The 20,623-nt window shown below is 36.7% G+C and overlaps 1 protein-coding gene across 4 annotated transcripts in view; it reads left to right on the top strand.

The window, feature by feature from the left end:
* The window catches only part of CADM2 (cell adhesion molecule 2), a 585,014-nt gene that overhangs the window by 465,959 nt on the left and 98,432 nt on the right, over positions 1–20,623 (top strand). For all 4 annotated transcript variants that reach the window (XM_030263057.4, XM_030263065.4, XM_030263073.4 and 1 more), the window contains 3 exons: positions 437–589; positions 3,077–3,214; positions 9,082–9,252. In XM_030263057.4, coding sequence (XP_030118917.1) covers positions 437–589; positions 3,077–3,214; positions 9,082–9,252 — 462 coding nt within the window. The remainder of the gene's footprint in view (positions 1–436; positions 590–3,076; positions 3,215–9,081; positions 9,253–20,623) is intronic.

Consider the following 20,623-nt stretch of genomic DNA (forward strand, 5'->3'; position numbering starts at 1 on the left):
ATTAGTAGTAATGGACAAAGGAAAAATCTGTAGGCAAACTATGCAGGGCCAGATACAGGATTCTCAACATCTTTAAATATGTGAAAACAACCTGGTTTTGGGAAGGATTTATTTTAGGCACTGAACAAAGCTGTGAGGGGGCAGAAATCAGTCATTGTTGGGATTTTTAGAGGAAGGCCAGGGTTAATTCAAGTCCTGTAGTTTCTAGGTTTATATATGTTAAAAATCACTCAATAAATCCCTCAAAATCTTACTCAACTCTTCCATTTTATTCCACACAGAAAACAAATTGCTCTGTATGGACAACTGTGTCCACAGCCCTGTGTTCTATGGCCTGATTTCTCTAGGAACCTTCATGGAGTCTCTTGTACAATCCCCCACGCTTTGTTCACGTGCTGGATCCAACAGTAATGTCGATTTTTTTGTTGTTTTTCAGCCCTGAGGGACAACAGAATCGAGCTGGTGCGAGCGTCGTGGCACGAGCTGAGCATCAGCGTCAGCGACGTGTCCCTGTCGGACGAAGGGCAGTACACCTGCTCTTTGTTCACCATGCCTGTCAAAACCTCCAAGGCTTTCCTCACCGTCCTCGGTAAGCACAAACTGAGCTGAGCAGAAAGAACTAAGTGTTAAACTCCTCAGGCTCTGGCAAATTATGATAAGAATGAACTTTTCTAAGGCTTGGCAGAAGATAAATGTAAACGTCTGATCTAGTTTCCCCTGATGTTTATTGTTTCATATTGCTGGGCTGAAAAAGAACATGCCTCTTACTGTTTGCACCGTGGCAGGATAATGAGTTAGGGAGCACACCAACGCCACGGAGCGAGTGCTCCATGAAATGGACAAAACCTCTACATCCCGAGCACCACGAGTGCAGGGAAGGTGCATGTGTTCATCTCCTGACAATCTATTGGATAGGGCAAAGGGGAGAAAATCAGAAAGCATGAAATCAAAACGGGCTTTAGAGCTTTATCATTTTTTCCTTAGCTGTGCATTTTTTTGACTCATTCTGCTTTCTCTTTTTTTTTTTTTTTTTGGTCTATAAAGTGCAAATTTTCACCGGGTTTGTGCTTCTTTTATGCTTTATCCTCTAAGTGCTCTGCTGTTTTCCCCAAAGGTTATAGATACACATAGAAAAGCAATAGATTTCTAGAGATGCCCAGGAAATAAAGTTTCTGCTCGAAGCTTTATATGATTCTATGAATGTCAGTAGCCCAATCAGCCAAAATTGCTATAGTTCACTAAAACACACCTGCAAACCTAAAAGGCTATATGATTTTATAGATTGATTTTTATTCTTTTTTCCTTTTTTCTGTCCCTGAACATGACTCTTTCTTTCTTTTTGTTTTATTATTATACGTGGATGGGCAGACAGTTAAATTTAATAGAACTAATGTAAGATATTCTCTGTGGCAGTAATATTGACATCAGTCCAGCCAGGGAATTGGTTTTGTACTTAGGATATGAAATACATCTCCCTTTCCGTCCCTGTGAGACAATTTTACAAAAATCTTCACAAGTTTGCCATTAAGGACAAAAAGTACCCACTCAAAGCAAAATATTCTCGAATAGCAACTGCCTATGTTTACTCTTCCCTCTGTAGAGAGGCATTTCATGATCTAACAACTGAGGAGTGCACCAGTTCATCCTTTTAAATGGTATAAAGACATAGAAAGGTGTTAAAAAGACAAGAAAACCCCCAGATTATCTAGCCAGTATTTATTAACAAAAGTAGCTTGATCTTTAATAGTCCTTTAAGCTTTACCTCCATTTTAGGGAAGGGTTTCATGAAGTTTTCCCAACATCATTTATTAACCTTCCAAGAGAGAAAGCCGCACAGTTCATTTTTTCATTTTGTATTTGTAATTTCCTATTTCAAAGGGATATTTAAAACTATTAAAACATTTGCTGCTGGAGAAGGGAATCTTTGCCACTGAAATGTATTACATCTTTTAATCAGATAAACTATCCTTTTAAGTACTAATAATCTCTTTATTGTCTGTTCTGCTTTCGATTAGAAAATATAAGTGTCAAGGTATTGTAGTAGACACCATTTTCTGTCCTGAAAGAGAGGACTAGATTTATTAAAGAGATGCACTATGCAAGAGGTGATGCTGTTTTGCTTTTCTGTACATGGAAAAGAGATGTAGAAAAAACTGAATTATTAAATATAGGGCACTCGATCAACTAGTGTGACCAAGTCCTTTATCTTGCCGCAAATGTGAATGCACCAAATCACTGTAGCTGCAAGATATAACTAACATTTTTGGAGATTTTTTTTAATTACTGTCATCAGTATTACTTTAAAATAAGTTATTCTAGTGTCTTCATAAGTTAAATGGATTTATGTATGCAGTGGTCAAAACTTTCCCAATTGTCTTTGTGTTTTGCTTTTTTTGTGCTTTTTTTTTTTTTTTTTTTTTTTTTAATCTTCCGTGGTTCACTGAAAAACAAACATTTTCAAATTGGATATTTATCAGTCTGGTATGTCCAAATCATATGATCTCCTCTGAAGAACTTGTATACAGCTGAAGAACTCACTGTAGTCGGTGGAGCTGTGATTATACCTCTTGGCATTTTGGTTTTGTTTCTCTGCAGATAAAGTGACTCCAGTATTATTTTCACCCTCCCTTTTCCCTGTTTTTTTTTTTATTAAAGTCTTCATTATTTAGGTGTAAATATCTTTTCTCAACTTAGGTCAGTTCAGCTTTTTGTTGCCAGTTTAGTGTTTAATTTTCACAGCAGTGCTTTCCTGCTTGCTGTTCTGAGCAGTTTAAATATTGTAACAAATCAGACTAGAGCTGCATGCAGAATATACAGAGATAAGATATTTATTAAAATGCAATCTGTTTCTCTTAGAAAATTAGGTAATGCCTGCTTTCTTTATTTATTTAGAATCAACTACCATTCAGATTGATGAATAATTTGCAATAGGAAAAAGGTTTAACTGACAAGGCACGAGGAATTAATTATCCTGTTTCCAGAAATTAGAGCATATGAAGAAGTGAACTTTAAGTTGGTCGTGCATTCATGGCAGCAGCTGACACCATCAGAGACATTTTGCTTGTTTGCTTGTTAGGTGTTCCTGAGAAGCCACAAATTACTGGATTTACCTCACCAGTTATGGAGGGAGAGAGGATGCAGCTCACTTGCAAGACATCTGGTAGCAAGCCAGCAGCTGATATCAGATGGTTCAAGAACGACAAAGAAGTTAAAGGTATTTAAAAGGATTTTGGTGTCATTTGGTCCAATTGGCAAAACTATACTTTCTGTAGAATTGTGGGGTTTTTTAATCGGTGCTTGTAAACTTGCTCCTATTGGGTCATAAAATGAGTAGGGGGCAGTAAACAGATGAAGAATTGATTGTAATTTACTACATTGGTCATATAACCATTTTTTTATTGGTTTTTTTTTTCAAATAGTAAGAACTGATGTTTTAGATTGCTCAGAACTCTGTGCCTCATCTGTGAGGCTTCATAGAGAAATGTTTTCAGGATTATTATCACAGTCAGACCACTCATCCCTGATATTTTCCCTTTCATTTCTCTTGTGCCATTACAGCAAGGGGTATGTCTGATTTAGTTAATTCCCAGATTTAGGTTACAATCCCCTAAAAAATGTGACCAGGTGAGGCAGAACAGGAGAATGTGACCACGAGGAGACAGGAGAATGCACTTCCCACAGGAGACCTAGGGAACCTGCTCTGGTGAGGGAGAGCCGGGATGCAGCAAATGAGGGAATCTCAGCTGGCAAACTCGGAATCTCCGGGTGAGGCAAGGATGCTGTGAGGAGGGAGAAGATGGACCTCAAAGGGGATCAGGAAAACTTCACAGGGGCTGGGGGGAGTTGGACAAAGTCTGCTGTAACTGAAAGCCATTGAGTGACTAAAACCAAAGCTGACAGCAAGGATTTGCCTTCAAGGATGCAGCGAGCTAGGAAAGAGCTGCATATAAAAAGCTGTTTATTTCCTTTCCATCTTCTCTTTCACTTGGTATGTTCTTTGCTTAGAGTTTAGTTTTCTACTCCATATTCTTAAAAATGCTGGAATAGTTTTAAATCCTCATTGGTGAATGAGTGAGTTAAGAGACCTTCCTGATGCTGTCACACCTCCAAGCCAGTTGAGGTGTCCATTATAAAGCAGATGGATAAAAAGGATAATGTATTGGTATTTATTCATGTCACCTCTATTCATTCTGCTATATGATCAGATGAATAAAAGAATCAGAATCCACCTTTTCTGTGCAGCTTTAGAGAACAAAAACAAACAAAACAAAAAAACACCTTTCATTTATCTGATTTGTCTAATATTTTGTATTTCATTATTCCAATAAACTGCCTCAAGCAAAGTTACAGAGTTAATTACAGAACCATTTATCTTTCTTTACTATTCTCTACCACAGTTCAATGTGCCAAAGCAGAGTTGTGGTATAAAATTGGTGAATAAAGGGGAATGCAGATGATTACCTATGGAATCCTGTCCATGATAGATGTGTTCTTATATTTCTAATGAAAATGAGAGTAGTATTGAAAGGAAAAAGCATTTTAGACTGGAATAATTTGCAATGTTTAACAAGGATAGAAAATGAGTAAATAGAGAATAATTCTTTTCAGTACTGGGAAATTTGAGGAAATTGATGAAAGACAGGCAGCATCTAATCAAATGTAAGTAAAAAGAATTAAACAGCACAGCTAACACACATGGCACAGCAAACACACATGGCACAGCATAGATTGTGTCCTCCAGAAAAGGTGGCATGATGAATATACATAGTCAAGGAATGTTAAGATTGGAAATAACTCCAAGAGTCAATAATATAAGAGAAACACTGATACAGCTGGCCTAACAGAAAGGCTACACCTATTTGAAAATATGTTATTTTAAAAATTATGTTGTAAAATCTGGTGTAATACCTTTGCCTTTCCTTCAGCTGACAAGTATTTGAAGCCAGTAAGCAATTTGCTGATTTGACTCTTTAACCAATTTACTTTTCTTAAGAGTTCCTAAAGGGATTTAAAAACAAGTAAACAAGCAAACTAAAAAAAAACAAAAAAAAACCAAAAAAAAACAACCAACCCAGAATGGTGAATAAAGGAGTATAAAAAGAGTATGAAAAAAGAAAATAAAGGGGAAAAAAACCCTGACAACCAGAAATAGGAGGAAAGTACTGAGCACATTCATTTCAGTTCAGTTTTCTAGGTCTTCTGAAGAGCACATTGCCATTTCTCAAAGGTTAGAAATAAAATAACCTAACCAGTCTGCAGTGGCATCAGCAGAAGTTACATTAGCTTTGTGCAGTGTAAAAGGTGAAATGATAAATCTGAGAAAATAGATATGAAATGATATGCTAATGCAGCTGACATTAAAGGTTAGAAGTTCGTCTGTCTAGCACCAGTAAATCCAATTGTGTTCCACTGTATTATACATGCTGCAAACGAATATAAATGATGCACTGAGATCAGAGTTGCACCAAAGGGGAAAAAGCCACTGTAAAATTGCAGCTCCATTGCTATGACTCAAAAAAGAAATCATAATCTGATAAAGGAATAGTGTTTGATAAAGTAAGTGTAATGAGAGAGACTGAATGTGAAGCACTGGGTGCCACACCTTTTAGTTTACTCTTCTGTCACTCATATATGCACCAACTTAACAAAGGGATCTGCAGCTTAGAGTTCTGGTGACACCTCTGTGAGGTTATTAAGAGCAAAAATACTGGATAAGCTAAATGCAGATTTTTGATTTTGAAATTACCTATTATTTTCAACAAAATTTGTTACATGCTCATTCAACAAAATTATGTAAATAATTTTTTTTAGGCTTCAGGAATATTTTGAATGGATTTCCTTTTTTGTTTCTTTTCCTAGGCAGATTGGATTTTAAAACTAAATAAGCTCTTTTTGTTGCAACAAGTTAAGATACTTTGAGTAAGCTTCTTTAATTTTAGCATAGACAAAGATTTCAGAGAGACACTGATCATTGTCTTGAGAAACCTCTAAAGCAAAGATGATTTTTTATTTTTAGATAATAAGGCTATTTCATGTCAGAACTAAAGTTTAAATATAAACAAAAATTATATCTGCCATGTAAAACCAGAAAAGCTGTCTTTTTAAAAGATGAGTATTTCTGTGTATTACAGGTATATGCTTTTATAAATAGCTTGCAATGAGCAAGCTATTTATATTTATTTCCATTTGTTATTTTCACTATCAAACATCTATACTTATGAGCTATAACCCTCCATTATTTGTTACAGCCATATTTGAATGTGCACCTGTCTGAAAGTCATGGAATTGGGCCCAAAGCTGATCCCCAAGTTTCCTTTGGCCCAACATCTATTCCAAGGTTAAATCAAGTGTCTAAAGGTCTTCTCCAATTCAGGTTTGAAAAGTCTTCCAGGACAGACATTCCATAGAAACATTTCTGTCTGGGCTAGATTTTTCAGCATTCTGAAGCCCTCTTGTGGAGTGTTTTCATTATTTGTAGATATTTAATGATACATAATCCAAATTTATCTAAGTGTAACTTATGTTTGTTTCCCATTAGCTTTTGTTGTACACCTCTGAGGGGATTCTGGCTTTTTTCTCTATGGCCATAATTTATGTACTTTAAAGCAGCAGTTTGATCTGGTTTTAGTCTTCTCTTCCTCTAGTTAGATAATACCAACTTTCTTAAGATGTCCTTGTACAGCTCCACTGACCACGGCATTTTTCAACAGTTTCGTTGTGCATTTTTTCTTCAGAAAGCCCAAAACTGGGCCTGGTACTCTCAATGTAGTCATGCATGTGCCAAAGAGAGAAGGATCACTTCCCCTGACTCTGGCTGTGCTTTTACTGATGCAAGGCAGTGGGTTTTAGCTTTCAGCCCTGCACGATATTCAACATGTCCTACCACCCCTAGGTCCTCCTCCATAAAGATGTACCCCTTCAGCCTGTCCCATTACAGTGCTTCCCACACAAAACTCTTGTGTCATGGGTTTCTTTTCAACCTTTTCTTCAAGGGAATTTAGGAGAGAGAGGAGCAGCAAGAAAACAAATGAAACAGTAGGCTACAAGTAACATATTTAAAAATTCTGTAAAATGTCCTGAGTGATGATGTGTACCCAGTACCTGATCTCCACCATTTTTACATCCAGTTGGGTTTGCACTCAATTAGAACATACCACAATCACACCTTCGTTGCCATGAAGAAACATCTAAGAAAATACAGCTGATGAGGACAAGCTAAAAATTTCTGTTGGTGAGGATGCCAACAATTTGTAGAATCTTATCACTGCCCTTTTTGCAGAGGAAGTTCATTCTAAGAGTTGAACTCTTTCACACAATAGATAGCTAGAGAGAGACTTGTAAACATCAATTTAGGACATTAACTGCTTTTGTTTTTCTAAAGGATTAAGAATCCACAACATCTCAATAAAATAAAGTTGTTGATGTTTTCAGGAGTCTTCTGTCCCCCACTTGCAGTCAGTAAGCAAAGGGATGTGCACATTACTTATAAGCAGAATGTTACCTATATAGGTCCTTATTATTAAATTTGGAAACCTAACTCTGCGAACAAAATCCCATGTGTTTGCTTTAAATATTAGTGAAGACATTTGTTTTTGTTTGATTATAATAACTTTGCTTTAGCTCTGCTCAATATTTCTCTTACCTACTAATCCCTAAATATTAATAGTGACCATGGCAGAAATTGCAATCTTTTAAAGCCTAGCAGCAAACAGGCAGAAAAATTCTCGTGTGCAAGAAATAATTATATTTTAGGGGAAAATGGAAACTCTATAACTACACGGTGTCCTTCTCTGTCTGGAGACAATGATAAAGACCACCTCTCTGATGTCAGAGGTATTTTTAATCTAAAACTATGTAGCCTAAGCCATTGAAGATTTGCTTTCTAAAATTGATATTTCATGGAAATTTTATTTAGGTCATTCTGTTCTCTAATGGGATTTAGTATAATTTGTAAAACTGAAGCCTCTCACTTTTTTAGGGCACAGAGGACATATGAAATCTCAGTGTAATTTAATATATATGTTTAAGTATTTATAGATGTCTTTTCAAGCTTTCACTGCAATAAATCAATATAACAAGCTTACAATTTTTCTGAAATAAACTAAAATCAATAAGTATCACAGGCATTGGAAACCAAGTAAAACAATTCTAAAGTATGTGTAAGAAAATCTCATATTCTAGTTAATATATTCAGACATTTTAACTCAAATGCTCAATCTTTTGGGTCTTCATTTCTGATCTAGCACGTATTTCTTACTACAAAATGTTCTGGATGTGAATCTTAGCCTTGAACTGAGATGGTGCTTCCTAAGAAAAGCTGAAAACTCCCTCCGCTGCAATGTCTGTCTAAAACCTCAGATTTTTAACTGGATCTACACAAAAGTATCAAGTCAATTTAGAATGGTGTAAAGCAGTGAGTGAAAGTTCTATTCCGTAATCTTATTTCTGGTCTTGGAACTCATTTGTATATTCAGGTAAATACTATTACATGCTCTATTTACAATTGTTTATTACCACTGGTGACTATACCTGGGTTTAGTTTAATTAGTAAATTAGCATAATTCTAACCAAAGAACAGAATAAGCAATGAATAAAGTAAGCACAGGATTAATCTGACTATGTGCACATGGCTTCAGTAATATCTGTGTTTTGCATTACTGTGAGAGGCTGTAAGAATGATCTTGGGAAATTTCACATTTAGTGAGACTGTGGATACATAAAGTAATGAGGATGGGACAAGACCATAATCTTTTTCAGATGACCTAACAGAGAACATTTATATCAAATATGGACCTAAACATTCAAGAGGTAATAAAGAATGGAATTTCTGTTTGAATGCAGAATCATGGAACCAGTTTCAAAATTTTCCCTTTCAATATGTATCTCCTGCTCTGACAATGAGAGCAAATTGAGGAATAACTGCAGTCTAATTACTTTTATATTAAAGAGAAGACCAACACATATATGAAAGATGTGTTTTTTTCTGAAAACTGTGACAGAAAATTTAGCTGTCTAATGCTGGACTACTTTTTTTTTGACAAAATATTGGAAAGATAACTAACTGTTTATCCTTTCTTTCAGATGTTAAATATTTAAAAGAAGAAGATGCAGTTCGTAAAACATTCACAGTCAGCAGCACACTGGATTTCCTAGCAGATCGCAGTGATGATGGTGCAGTTGTAAGTTGCAGAGTAGATCATGAGTCCCTAAACTCTACACCTCAGATAGCAATGCAGGTTCTAGAAATACACTGTAAGTAATACACATTATACATGCTTGCTTTTATAGTTTTGTTTTGTTTCAGAGTGACTGTTGGAGCAAAGTTCTCTGGTATTGTGCAGATAGATAACACCTTTCTTTTAGCCAGTTCCTGTGGTTGTATTTGGTTGGTTGGGTGTGGTTTTTATTTTATTTTTACAAGAGTGACTCAAAAAAGTTTAATGAAAGCTTTACCATTGAGAGCACTATGGGACTAAGTTCTTGGTTTTCTTTGACAAGTTGTGGAAACAAAATGCATTTATCTTTTCTGGTTACCATTGAAGCAAAATAAATGTGTTATTAAATGTCAAGAGCATCCTAATTCACAGTTTTCCTTGAAAGTTTCTAGAAACTTGAAACAAGGGTATAAATAAGAAAAGTTTGTAGCAGATTGCCTCAATGATGCTGAAGCCTGCTGAAGAAACTCACTAGTGTTGTTAATAGCACAGACTCAGGAAGAAAAGCTCTTTAAGATTTATTTTTAGGCCTGACCCACACAAATTATTAATCTAGTTATTACAAACTTCAGTTGTATTGCATCTTTATATATTGGCTGTTTTTTTGCTTTCAAACAGCATTTCTGGACATGATGTTTTCCACAGTGCAATGTTCCAAAGTTGAATGAATCTGGTTTTCTATCTGTGTGCCGTAGTTTGAAGTCAGTTGTCCTTTGAGTCAGTGGGTTTTTGTCACTTATAAACTGTGAGAGGTGCCATCAGCTGACATTTTCATATTCACTTGTATGCACCATTTTTCAGGGTCCAGCTGTTTGGGGTTTTTTTGGTGGGTTTTTTTGGGCGCTTTTTTGGGTTTTTTTTTTTGTTTGTTTTTTTTTTGTTTGTTTGTTTGTTTTGTTTTTTGGTTTTTTTTTTCTGGAGAACACCTGCACATCAGACACCTGCAAAATGTCAGACTAAGGGAAGGCAAAAGATCTTTCACAAATTTCTAGACCAGGTACAATCAACCTGTGATAAAACAGACAAGGTTATCCCTGAAGCAGACAAGTGTTCAATGACTGTAACCAGCTCCTAAGGCACTATGTCAAGGACTGCTGCCATATGTAACTTGTTTCTAAACAGGGATATTTCTATAAGCATCTAAGACTTGCAGCACATGTAAAATGCAAAAGTACTCTGTACACAGAAGCTGACAACTTTGCTAAAAATGCCATCTGCAAAAAAGTCTGAAAATGAAGAGAATGTGGATTAGCATATGTGGTAAAATTGTTTTCTGAAAAATTCTAGCCATCATTTTACTGAGGAAGATCAGGACCTTTCTTTACCAAATGGCTATTAAACACCTCTCTTAATATATTCAAATGCATCTGTGCTGGAGACATGAGTCCCTAACAACTTTCTTTCCTTGAATTCTAAATTGCACGGCCATCAGCCACTGAACTTGCCTATACCTTCTCTTCCTAATTCTTTGCTCTTTCTTCAGTGCCTTGCTCAAGATGTTGGCACCACAGGAGATGAACCAAATTATATGGAACAGTAAATGCAGAAATTGGACAGCTAAAAAGTGTTTAAATTGGCTGCAATGTAGTGTAATGTGCCTGAAAATAAAGGCAGGGCTCTGGTTTGCATGAGCCTTGTAAGGCAAAAAAGTCTTTTTGTGGCCTCTTGTATATAAAACTTCCTGAATATTTGTTGTTTCCTTCCAATTTGCACCCTTGTAGCGAGGCACTAACTTGCTAAATAGCAGTGAGGTGAATCTTCCTCTATGCATGTTTCTCCAAATTTTGTACAAGACCCTTCTCCCTCTTCTCTGGCCTCACTGAAGTTCTCTGACAAGGTCAGACTGCACTGGGCATTTCCATTACTGGTGTGCTTTATGTTAGTGCCCCCTCAGATTGCCAGCTTATCAAAAGCCGTAATGCACAAGTAATTGTTCTCTATCATTCCTGCTTGCTCCATTAATTTTCAACCAATCAATTTTATACTCTCCAGCACTGGTATAGAGTCGTTATACATAGAAAGAGAAGTGATAAATGTGCCAAAAGAAACTGAAGTTCAGGGCAGAGAGAAGTTCCATTTAAAGCTCTGGAGAAAGAAGTATTCTATTATTGGTGACAAGAAGACTAAGATCAGTCTTTTGTTGTCCTTGTCCTTGCCACCTACATTTCCATGGTCAGCATACTCAAAAATCTCAATGCTAGTCAAATTTTGAAAGGAAACTTTACAAAAGGAGAAGATTCAAGGAACTGATGATATGGTTCATCAGAGAGCCTTAAAGGAAAAAGAGGATTGAAATTATTCACTGGAGCAATCCCAAAAACTCTTAATGGAGTACATTACACTGGAACTGGGCTCCTTGTGTTCTTCACCATTGTCGTGGTTATTACTGCAGTCACCAGAAGCTGTTTTTTCTTCTGTCAGTCCATAAGATCTCAAACATGCAAAAGACATCCTGGTTCTATCAACAAGAATCATGCTCACAGGGCCCTGTGGAAGCTGATCCAACATATATCCTCAATGCCACCTTGCAGCAAGGTAAAAATAGTGATGGCAAAGTTGATGAATTATTGAACCTCAAAGTCAGGAGAGTTTGTTAATCTGACAACTTGTAGGCTCCAAAATCACAACCAAGTTAGTGTGGCATTGCCACATGCCCCTCATATCCCAGAGATCTATAAAATTAGCAGACAACAGTGAGAGAATGGCAAGCAAATCTCTTAAAGTGGTCAAACAGACCGGCACAGTTGGGCATCAATTTGGCAGAGAATGAAGGTACAAAGCTGAAGCATCACTCACTAGAACTGCACTTGAGTTTAAAATCTGAAGTTTTATCTGTGGTATACAGATACTCCTCATCAATTATCAATGTATCATCACCAGTTATAAGGAAAGGGCAATAAGAACTTGTCTAAGCATTTCTGCCCTGTATAATTATGTTTGAAAGTTGAAAAACCTTCTTTGTTTCAAGCAACTGGCCCCTGACAGTGGACAGAATGTGTGGCTCCATCTAAACAAACAAACAAACCAACCCAAAAGCAAAGGAAAGAAAAAGAAAACAGTAGGAAGTACAGGGTTGTGTATGCATCCAGTGGATGATAGGTGGAGAAAAAAGAAAGCAAAATAATGGAATGAAATTACAGGTTTTGATATATGCCTAGTGAACGATAGAATAAAATTAAATCTGCCTTGGATACTGGGACTGTATAAAACAGATATTTGCAATTAGTGCATGGAAAGATGTAGATAGAAGTGCTTGTGAGTCCACACAGCTGCTTTTGTCATCAGCTTTAGGAGGAAGTCAACTTAACAAAATTAAAGCCATCAGATACAGAATATGTTTATTCCATCTTCTTCCCTTTACACAAATCTTATGTTTTATTATTGTGATAGAGAAATCAAATAAGCTTTCCCAGTAGTGCTACAGTGTATGAAATGAAGCTGAGGACTAAACTTTTACACTCAAAGTATTTTTATTTTCTATTATTCATATTTATGCGTATGTGATAGAAATAGTGTCTAAGTCCTTCTGCTGCTCTTTGATTTCCTTTCTTATAGTTAATTTTGGCAGTGGAGATTATCTATATTATTATTATTTCGAAGGAGAGAGTGATCAATTTTTTTTTCCACAGGGTTTCACAGATTGATTTTGTAAACTCAAAATATTAAAATAGGGGAAAGCACAAAATACCCCCAATCCAGACTACAGGATAATTAGCTCCTCCAATTTTTTAAATTTATTTGCCTGTAATTTATGTTATGTCTCACTTGTGCTTAATCCTGTTCATCTGTATGTTGTGCTCTGTGCACTGCAGGGCAGCCCAATTGCCCAAGTCTTGCTGCTGTGCTGAAAGGTTGGGCTGTAATTTAGTTTCTGCTTGGCCAGCAGAGGTTTGTGGTAGCATGACACTGCTTGCTGAGTTTATTTTTCCTGTGACCCTTACTGTCAATAGCAAACCTAAAATAGACTTGTATCCCCTCTGGCTTTGCTCTGAAGTTTGCTTGTCAGCCTAGCTGCCACTGATTATTAGGAAGTGCTTCTTGTAAGTGATAAATACAAATCTCAAAGGGATATTTAATTTCATTGTTTACTTCTGTGTTCAGACTAAACAAAGAATATATTCTTTGTTCCTGTATTAAAGAATGACGGGTACAGTGCTTCAATTTTGAAAGCTTTTGAAAGTACAACGTTTAAGACATTGTCTAAGTCCTTATGCACGCCCCTGAAAAGACATTTTGAGGGCATGTACAACTTCTGGTCCACATCTGGGAAGTCGGTGAATTCTTCTTATCCCTCCTCAGAGTTGCAGGCATGTTGTGATTCCCAAAAGCAGCAGCTTCTCTTCCTTCCAGGTCTTATCGGAGCAGCAACCAGCTAACATGCTTCTTTGTGCTGAATGGAGTGCCATAAAATTACCCAGTGGTAATTACCTTACCTTAGTGAAGATTCTCTGACTACAGTAAATTACCCAGCAGACCTCAGTAAAAATTAATTGTGTAAATCTACCCCAGAGGCTGCTTTTGAAGCCTTAAAGTGAAATCAAATCATTTGAACTTCAAACCTAATCACTGCACTTCTAAAATGGCAGCTGTGATGTGATCCGTGCTAATGGACTCAGTGAGATTTTGCTCAAAAGCTGACCACACTCCCAAATGACAGCACTAATAAGCTAAATATGTGTTATGTAAAGAAGTGTCTAGAGAGGCAATTTTGAGTAAATTCCATATTGGCAGACACAGATGTGCAGTGAATTGTCAGCCTGACAAATCTATAGCCATCAGCTAACTTGCTTCTGCAGGCTGTTCCAACATGTTTGTGTGATAGGCACACTTCTTCTTTTGTGGGCTTAGATTATTTTGCAATGAACATCTGGACTTGACTTTCAAATCAGGCAGCCATTCCATGAGAATGTTGGAATCGTTGTCCTGGAAATAAAGGTATTGATTTTGCATTAAGTAAAGAAGAGTGCAGCAGGCTGCGGACGGGATCAGGCACGCGCTGTGCGGCCGTGTAGAACACGGGGTGTCTGTGTGTGCACACGTGTCTGACAGCACCCTGCCCTCTCACTCCTGATGTAACAACAAATGGAAGCTTTCCTGATGGCAAGATGGGTCCAGAATTTCTTCTGGTGCAAGCAGAGTAATTTCATCAAAGAGAGTTCCCTGACGCTCAGTAGGAGGGCTTAGTGCACTTCTTCCTCTTGACTGCTTTCAAGTTTTTGTTGGAACAGAGTTTCTGAAATGCACATTCTGAATGTGTATGAGTTAAAAATGTATGTGAATATATAAAAATGTATTAATTGTATTATATAACGTACTGCACCTTCATATAGCACTACATGTAGTGCTATATAATAAATAAGGTATTCTAAAGAAAAGGCCAGAAAAGGGTCGTGAATAGTTGGGTGCTGGACTCTGTGTCTGCGACATATAATAATAGATAGATATATAATAGATATATAGATAGATAGATAGATAGATCTATATTTAGATAGATATATAATGTCTAAAAGACTCAGAGCTGCCCATCAGAACAGTATACAGAGACAAAAAACCCTGACTTCTTCATTAAGTCTTAATGTTCAATTCTAATGAATGTCACATGTTAGATATGTTAGTGGCTCTTCAAGGTGTCTGTCTCCACCCAGACTTGCTGACTTTTTGTAGTTCAGAAAGGGCAGATGTGTGCCCATGCAAAAGCACACAAAATGAGACACTTCTTAGCTATGATAAAATAGGAGAGGAAAGGAAAACTTTTCTCTGCTGCCTACATATGGTCCTTCTGTACTGTAAATGATTAAAATAGGTGTCACACATTCAGTTTCTTTAAGCTGTGTGACCATTTGTCTTTTTGAAGCTGATTCTAATTTTCTCTTCATGTGCTCCTTTCTCTTTACTTACTTTAGTTGTTTCCCCCAATTTTGTGCTTAAAGAAACATCTTTGCTTTTTCACTTTGGCATATCTCCCTCCTTCTCTCATTTACTTTGATTTTTTTTTTTATTTTTTTTTTATTTTTTTTTTTTTGAATTGTGGTATGTCTCCCAGAATTATCTCAGTGTTAAGTGGCACCTATGCTTCAGGAACAAGGGCACATCTCCCTTTTTTTGGAAGGAGCTTTTACTCTTTAGGTAGAGAATAAGTTTTTCTGAAGTGAAGAAAATATGAGAGTTAAAAGAAGTTTCATTCACTGATGCTGATCTCTTTTGTTTCTGATCAGTAAACAGAGTTGGTCATTCTCATTTGCTTGTGACTATCTTTTCATTACACTGTGTGACATTCTGACAGATACACTGGCTAGAAATAAGATTCGGTAACATTTGGTGTGATTACACGCTGCCACCATCTTTATATGAACAATCTGGTAAGAGATGCATCCTCAGAGTCAGGAAATGATTTGTTAACTAGGATAATAAGGTGTTATAGCCTTCCAGTTTTTCTTTGATTTTTTTTTTTTTTTAACATGGCCCCAAAATACTAGGTGAGCTCAAACAAATAGCTTGTCTATTGAGTCAGGAGTGAAAATAGTTGCAATTCTTGTGAGAATTGAAACTTGTTTTGATTTTGCCAAGAGAGAAAATGCCTGTGTAATGATAACTTCACTCAATCAGTTTAACCACACAATTCTCCTATAACTTCTGATACAGTGAAAAGACCTGGATGTTCCAGGGGCATAATTCCCTAGAGTCACAAAAAAAAAAAAAAAAAGAACTCACCTGAGATTTGCACATCCAGGGCATTGCAGTTCTCTATTTCAAACTAGCACAATTTATTCTCTTCCTACAACCATTTTATCATGGTGTTATTTGAGTGGTTTGGAACTGTGATACCTCAGAGACCTCTGGAACTTGTGGAAGGAGGCCAGTATTTGAAGCTTGGTCTTATTGATTAAAGCCACCTTTTGTTCCAGCTCAAGAAGGAAGAGGGGGCTTTATTTTCTGTCTGATGTGCAGACAGGACCTTGTCTTTCACAAAGCCTCTGATCACAGACAATCTCTGTAAGCCTAAGCAAGCAGGGATATCTTTCACTTCCAGGAAAACCTGTGAGCTGCTCAGGTCCTGCAGAAGCTCATGAGGAAAAGCAGGATGTTTTCAGAAATGGCTCCCTGAATCTGAAAGGAGCCAAAATCTCTTTGCTGCTCCCATCCTGTAGAGATCTACCCTCTGAGCTCTGTTCCTCCTTTTCTCCTTCACTGAAGATGTTCTGCTGGATTGCTGTGACCTTAAGAAGGAGACAATTCTGGTGTCTTCCAGTTGACTCTCTCATATATAAGTTTATCCTTTTTACACATTCAGCTTCCCGCCCGAGACTCACCCAGGTTGTGATACTCAAACAACCCAAACAGGTTTGGGTTTTGTTTTGTTTCTTTTCTTGTTCCTGAATTCACCCTGTGAATGTTAATATGGAAAATAAATATATCTCAACACAATACTTTGAGGACCAGCTGTTCGTCTATCCCCTTTAAGGAGGGATGTTTCTATACTTACCAGTGTAAGATGCAGTTAAAAACAGTAATAATAAGAATGCAATTTAAAAGCTAAAGTTTAAGTACTCTACATCTCTTCATATTGAATGAAAATTAAGTAGAACATTAATTATATAGCTCAATAATTATACAGGCACTTTGCTAATTAGTACAGTTACATTTCTTAAACTTTTAATATTGATGAATGCTTGAAATAAATGAAACTTAAAGGATAGTTACTGTACACAGTAAAGGAAGATATCTGTGACCAGAAAAGTTCACTGCTACAATTTGCATGTTTAAATGAGATCAATTAGGTTAATGACAAATGAAAACAAGAAATCCATTATTTAAATGCAAAATAATTCATAAACTTGTAAGTCCATTTACTGCCAAACTTTCATCTTTCAAAGGGGATATCCAGTTCAAAGGGTTAATGTACAATTCTGACCTTTACCATCTGTAGGTTTATGTTCAAATACGGTTTACAAGTGAAATATAATCTAATTTATATCTCTGTAAAATCTTATGTAGAAAATACACAGAGTGGCTTGTCTACTCTGCATAAAAACTTTGAAATCTGGCGTGGGTGGGATATTCCATGTGCCTGTTGTGTGACTAAGAGTGGGCTCCAGAAGGTTTTAAAGGAAGTTTGGGAGAGAGGGCTTAATAATATTAAAAGTAGGAAAGACTAGAAGGCAGGTGAGGCAGTCTGGAGGAAAAGATAAAAAACAAATTTAGAGATCATTACCAGAACTTCCCAAGGAAGAGAAGTTTGCCATTCATGAGGGTGGGATGCATATTTTCAAGAAGCAAATCAAATTTTCATTTCCTGATGCTACTGCTTAGTTATTTTTACATAGACTAAACTTTTATAGTGTCCAATATCTGATATGAATGTCAGAAAAAAGACTGAAAATATATTTGGAAATGCTGAGCATCCAGAGCTCTATTTTAACTCCTCCAACAGTTATGGATTTGCTATATATGGGTGTTCTTAAGCTGTATTCAACATAATTTAAGTCAGACACAACAGAACAATGAAGGCTTTAAACAAAAGAATCTGAGAAGATATAGTTACACTGAAAGGTCATGAGCTCTCTCAAAGTTCAGAATTTCTTTATAGCGTGGTTTAGGCAGAAGACTTTTCTTTGTCTTTTTTTTCCTTCTCTTAACAGCAAAAAGTGAGATAAAACATGAGTAAGTTGGAGAGAGAAAAGTGTAAGGCAATGGAGATGCTAAATGGAACAGATTTTACTGTTTACTCTGAAAAAGTGGCATGACAAAAATAATTAAACAAGATGAAAGTTGCAAAACTAAGCTTCATTGCTTGCATTCATTGGAGAAAACAGAACTGATTTGCAAAGAAAATATTGTTTCTACCGTATCATTCATACGTGGATGGGACTCAATGCCTAATTCAGAAACAGTGACCCATTCTGCAAAGCCATGTAAAGGAGAGTGGCTGGTGCTGTCTCCATGGAGTGGCACACACTCAGATCTGGGGTGACAGTGCCATTCTGTCTTTCACTTAATTCAGCAGGGGCTACTGATGTGTTCACATTTATCTCTGCATGGGTTAAGGGCAAGCACAAAGTAGGTAAGAATGATCAAAGAACACATTATGTGACAAAGGCAGGATAAGCTTGTAAACATTTGATATGGAGCAGGGGGGAATGTGGAGCTTTGATGTTGTACTTCCAGCTTCTCTTTCACCCTCCCAAAACCCCAAGCCACATGTTATGTACTACCACGTTTCATTCCTTTATTGTGTTTTAGTAATTGTGGTGAAGGAGCCTGGCATGGCCAGCAGGTGAGGTGTTGAAACAAGTCCAATGGATGTCTTTAACAAAGTACCACATAATCAGTGCCCACAGAATTAGTAACCTAAATGGTTTCCTGCCAGGTTGGTGCTCAAATTCAGGCACTCATGTAATATGAGTGTCAGGAGGGAATATTTGACTGATCAGTTCTTTCTTTTCCCCCACACTGGCATCCACTTTCTTGTTTTGGTCCAGGAGAGTGTATTTACACTCTTCTGTTACAAGCTGTTAATACTCTTTCCTACAAAAAAACATCATTTTAAAATAAACCAGCTGAGATTAAGGATGACACAACAGAATTCATCAAGGAATCTCAGGTAACAAAGGGACCATATGCTGTTTCTGGTCCTGCTTAACTGTAAAGCAGTTTTAAAGGAGTACAAAAAGAAGACATTTGAATATCCATGTGAATATGGTACCAAGTATTTGCTTCTATCAGTGAAGTATTGAAGTATTATCATAAAGCTTAATTTCACTGTGTTGTTGAATACTTTTACTGAAATTAAATGCCATTTGCATGGCACAATTGCTTGAACGACTTGAATTGCTTGAATGACTCACCCACAAAATATTACGAATTAAATAATTTTTCAGTTACATAATATTGATTTTTTTCTTCTCTCATCCATTTAAGCAATGAGTTATTCATTCTGTTCTGAAGCAGAGCATCAAACTTCACTTCGTGTATCTGCCAGGCTACTTTGTTGACATTACCAAGGCAGACTTGCACCTTAGTGCTTATTCAAGGCAGCAGTGCACAGACAGAAGCCATGCTGCTTGCCATTTACAAAATAAGCCAAATTTGGGGGAAATGCTGATTCACAGCTGTAGGATGCACAGCTGGTAAGTTTAAAAGCTATTAAAAATGGTGAGCACTTGCACAGAGCTGATTAAAGTGCTCCTCTCTCCTCTTTCTCATCTCATTTAGGATATCCAATCTGATGCTTATTTTTCTGTATACTGGAGTGGTTTGTCCTTGGAATTTACTTTTAAAGTCTCTTCTTTCCTAAGCTTATCTTCTTACAATTTTTAGAAATAGAAATAAAATTATGTAGGACTAGAGAATTTTCAATGAGCTTTATAATTGCTATCCATGTATGAAAATTATTATAATCTCATGGTTTCTGAGGGAAAAAAAAAAAATCCTGAAACTTGCCTGTGCTTACTCCAGTGCTAATTAATTTAGAAAGTAGATAAATCATCATTTTCAGAGGTATCTGCTTATTTTATCTTTGCATCTGGAAATGATGGAAAGGTTCCAAGGATATAAGAGAGAGGAAAAGTGCAATGAAAAATGTAGAAGGCTGTGACATAAATGGATTTCACAAACATGCATTTTGAAAAAAAAAGACAAAAATGGGTAGACAGTAAATGAATTAGTCTCTCAGGAAAAACTTTTAAAATCTTATCATCTGGCAGCCATTTATTACCAGGTAGCAATAATCTTTTATTATCGGACTGTTGGATTTTTATAACATTTTTTAAAATGATAGCACCAGAACTGTTGTTGTTCACTGCTACAGTAAAATATCTGAGAAATTTATGAAAGCTTTTCAGTATTCAGAAGGTTTGCAGTCATAAAGTAAAACCATGAACTAAAGACATGCTGTTGGTAGCTCATAATTTAGGTAAAACTGTAAGAAGAAAAATGTGTTGTAATGAACCAGTTATAGTAACTTGTACTCTGGTACAAAGAGGAAATGGTGGTTTGTGTTCAAATCAAAAAACAACAAGGTAAATATATTTTATTAAAAATGGCAGAGTAAATCTGAGTATTATAGATCCAGGCAGGAGGTACCGCTGCACAAGATTAAGGTATTAATTCAGAACTTGGAGTATTCTGGAAGCAGTCAGTGGGTAATGGGAGGAGGGTGGGGGTTGTCCTTTTCCTTGCCAGCTGATCTGGCATCCATGACACAGATGTTACACCATAGAAAAGTCTGTGTGTTTTGTCTGGGCTGCCTGGAGCTCAGCTGAGTGTGTTCTGAACTGGCAAGTAATTAATAAGACATGTTCCCTATGTTGCTTAGGGCCCAGGAAGGTAAAACCTGGCATCCATGGGATGCTCAGTGATCACAGTGGGAAGAAGTGCTCTGTCACACAAGCACAGCTTTCTTCCTGAAT

The sequence above is a fragment of the Taeniopygia guttata genome, chromosome 1 (genome assembly GCF_048771995.1).
Source record: "Taeniopygia guttata chromosome 1, bTaeGut7.mat, whole genome shotgun sequence".
In the NCBI taxonomy this organism is placed as follows: Eukaryota; Metazoa; Chordata; class Aves; order Passeriformes; family Estrildidae; genus Taeniopygia; species Taeniopygia guttata.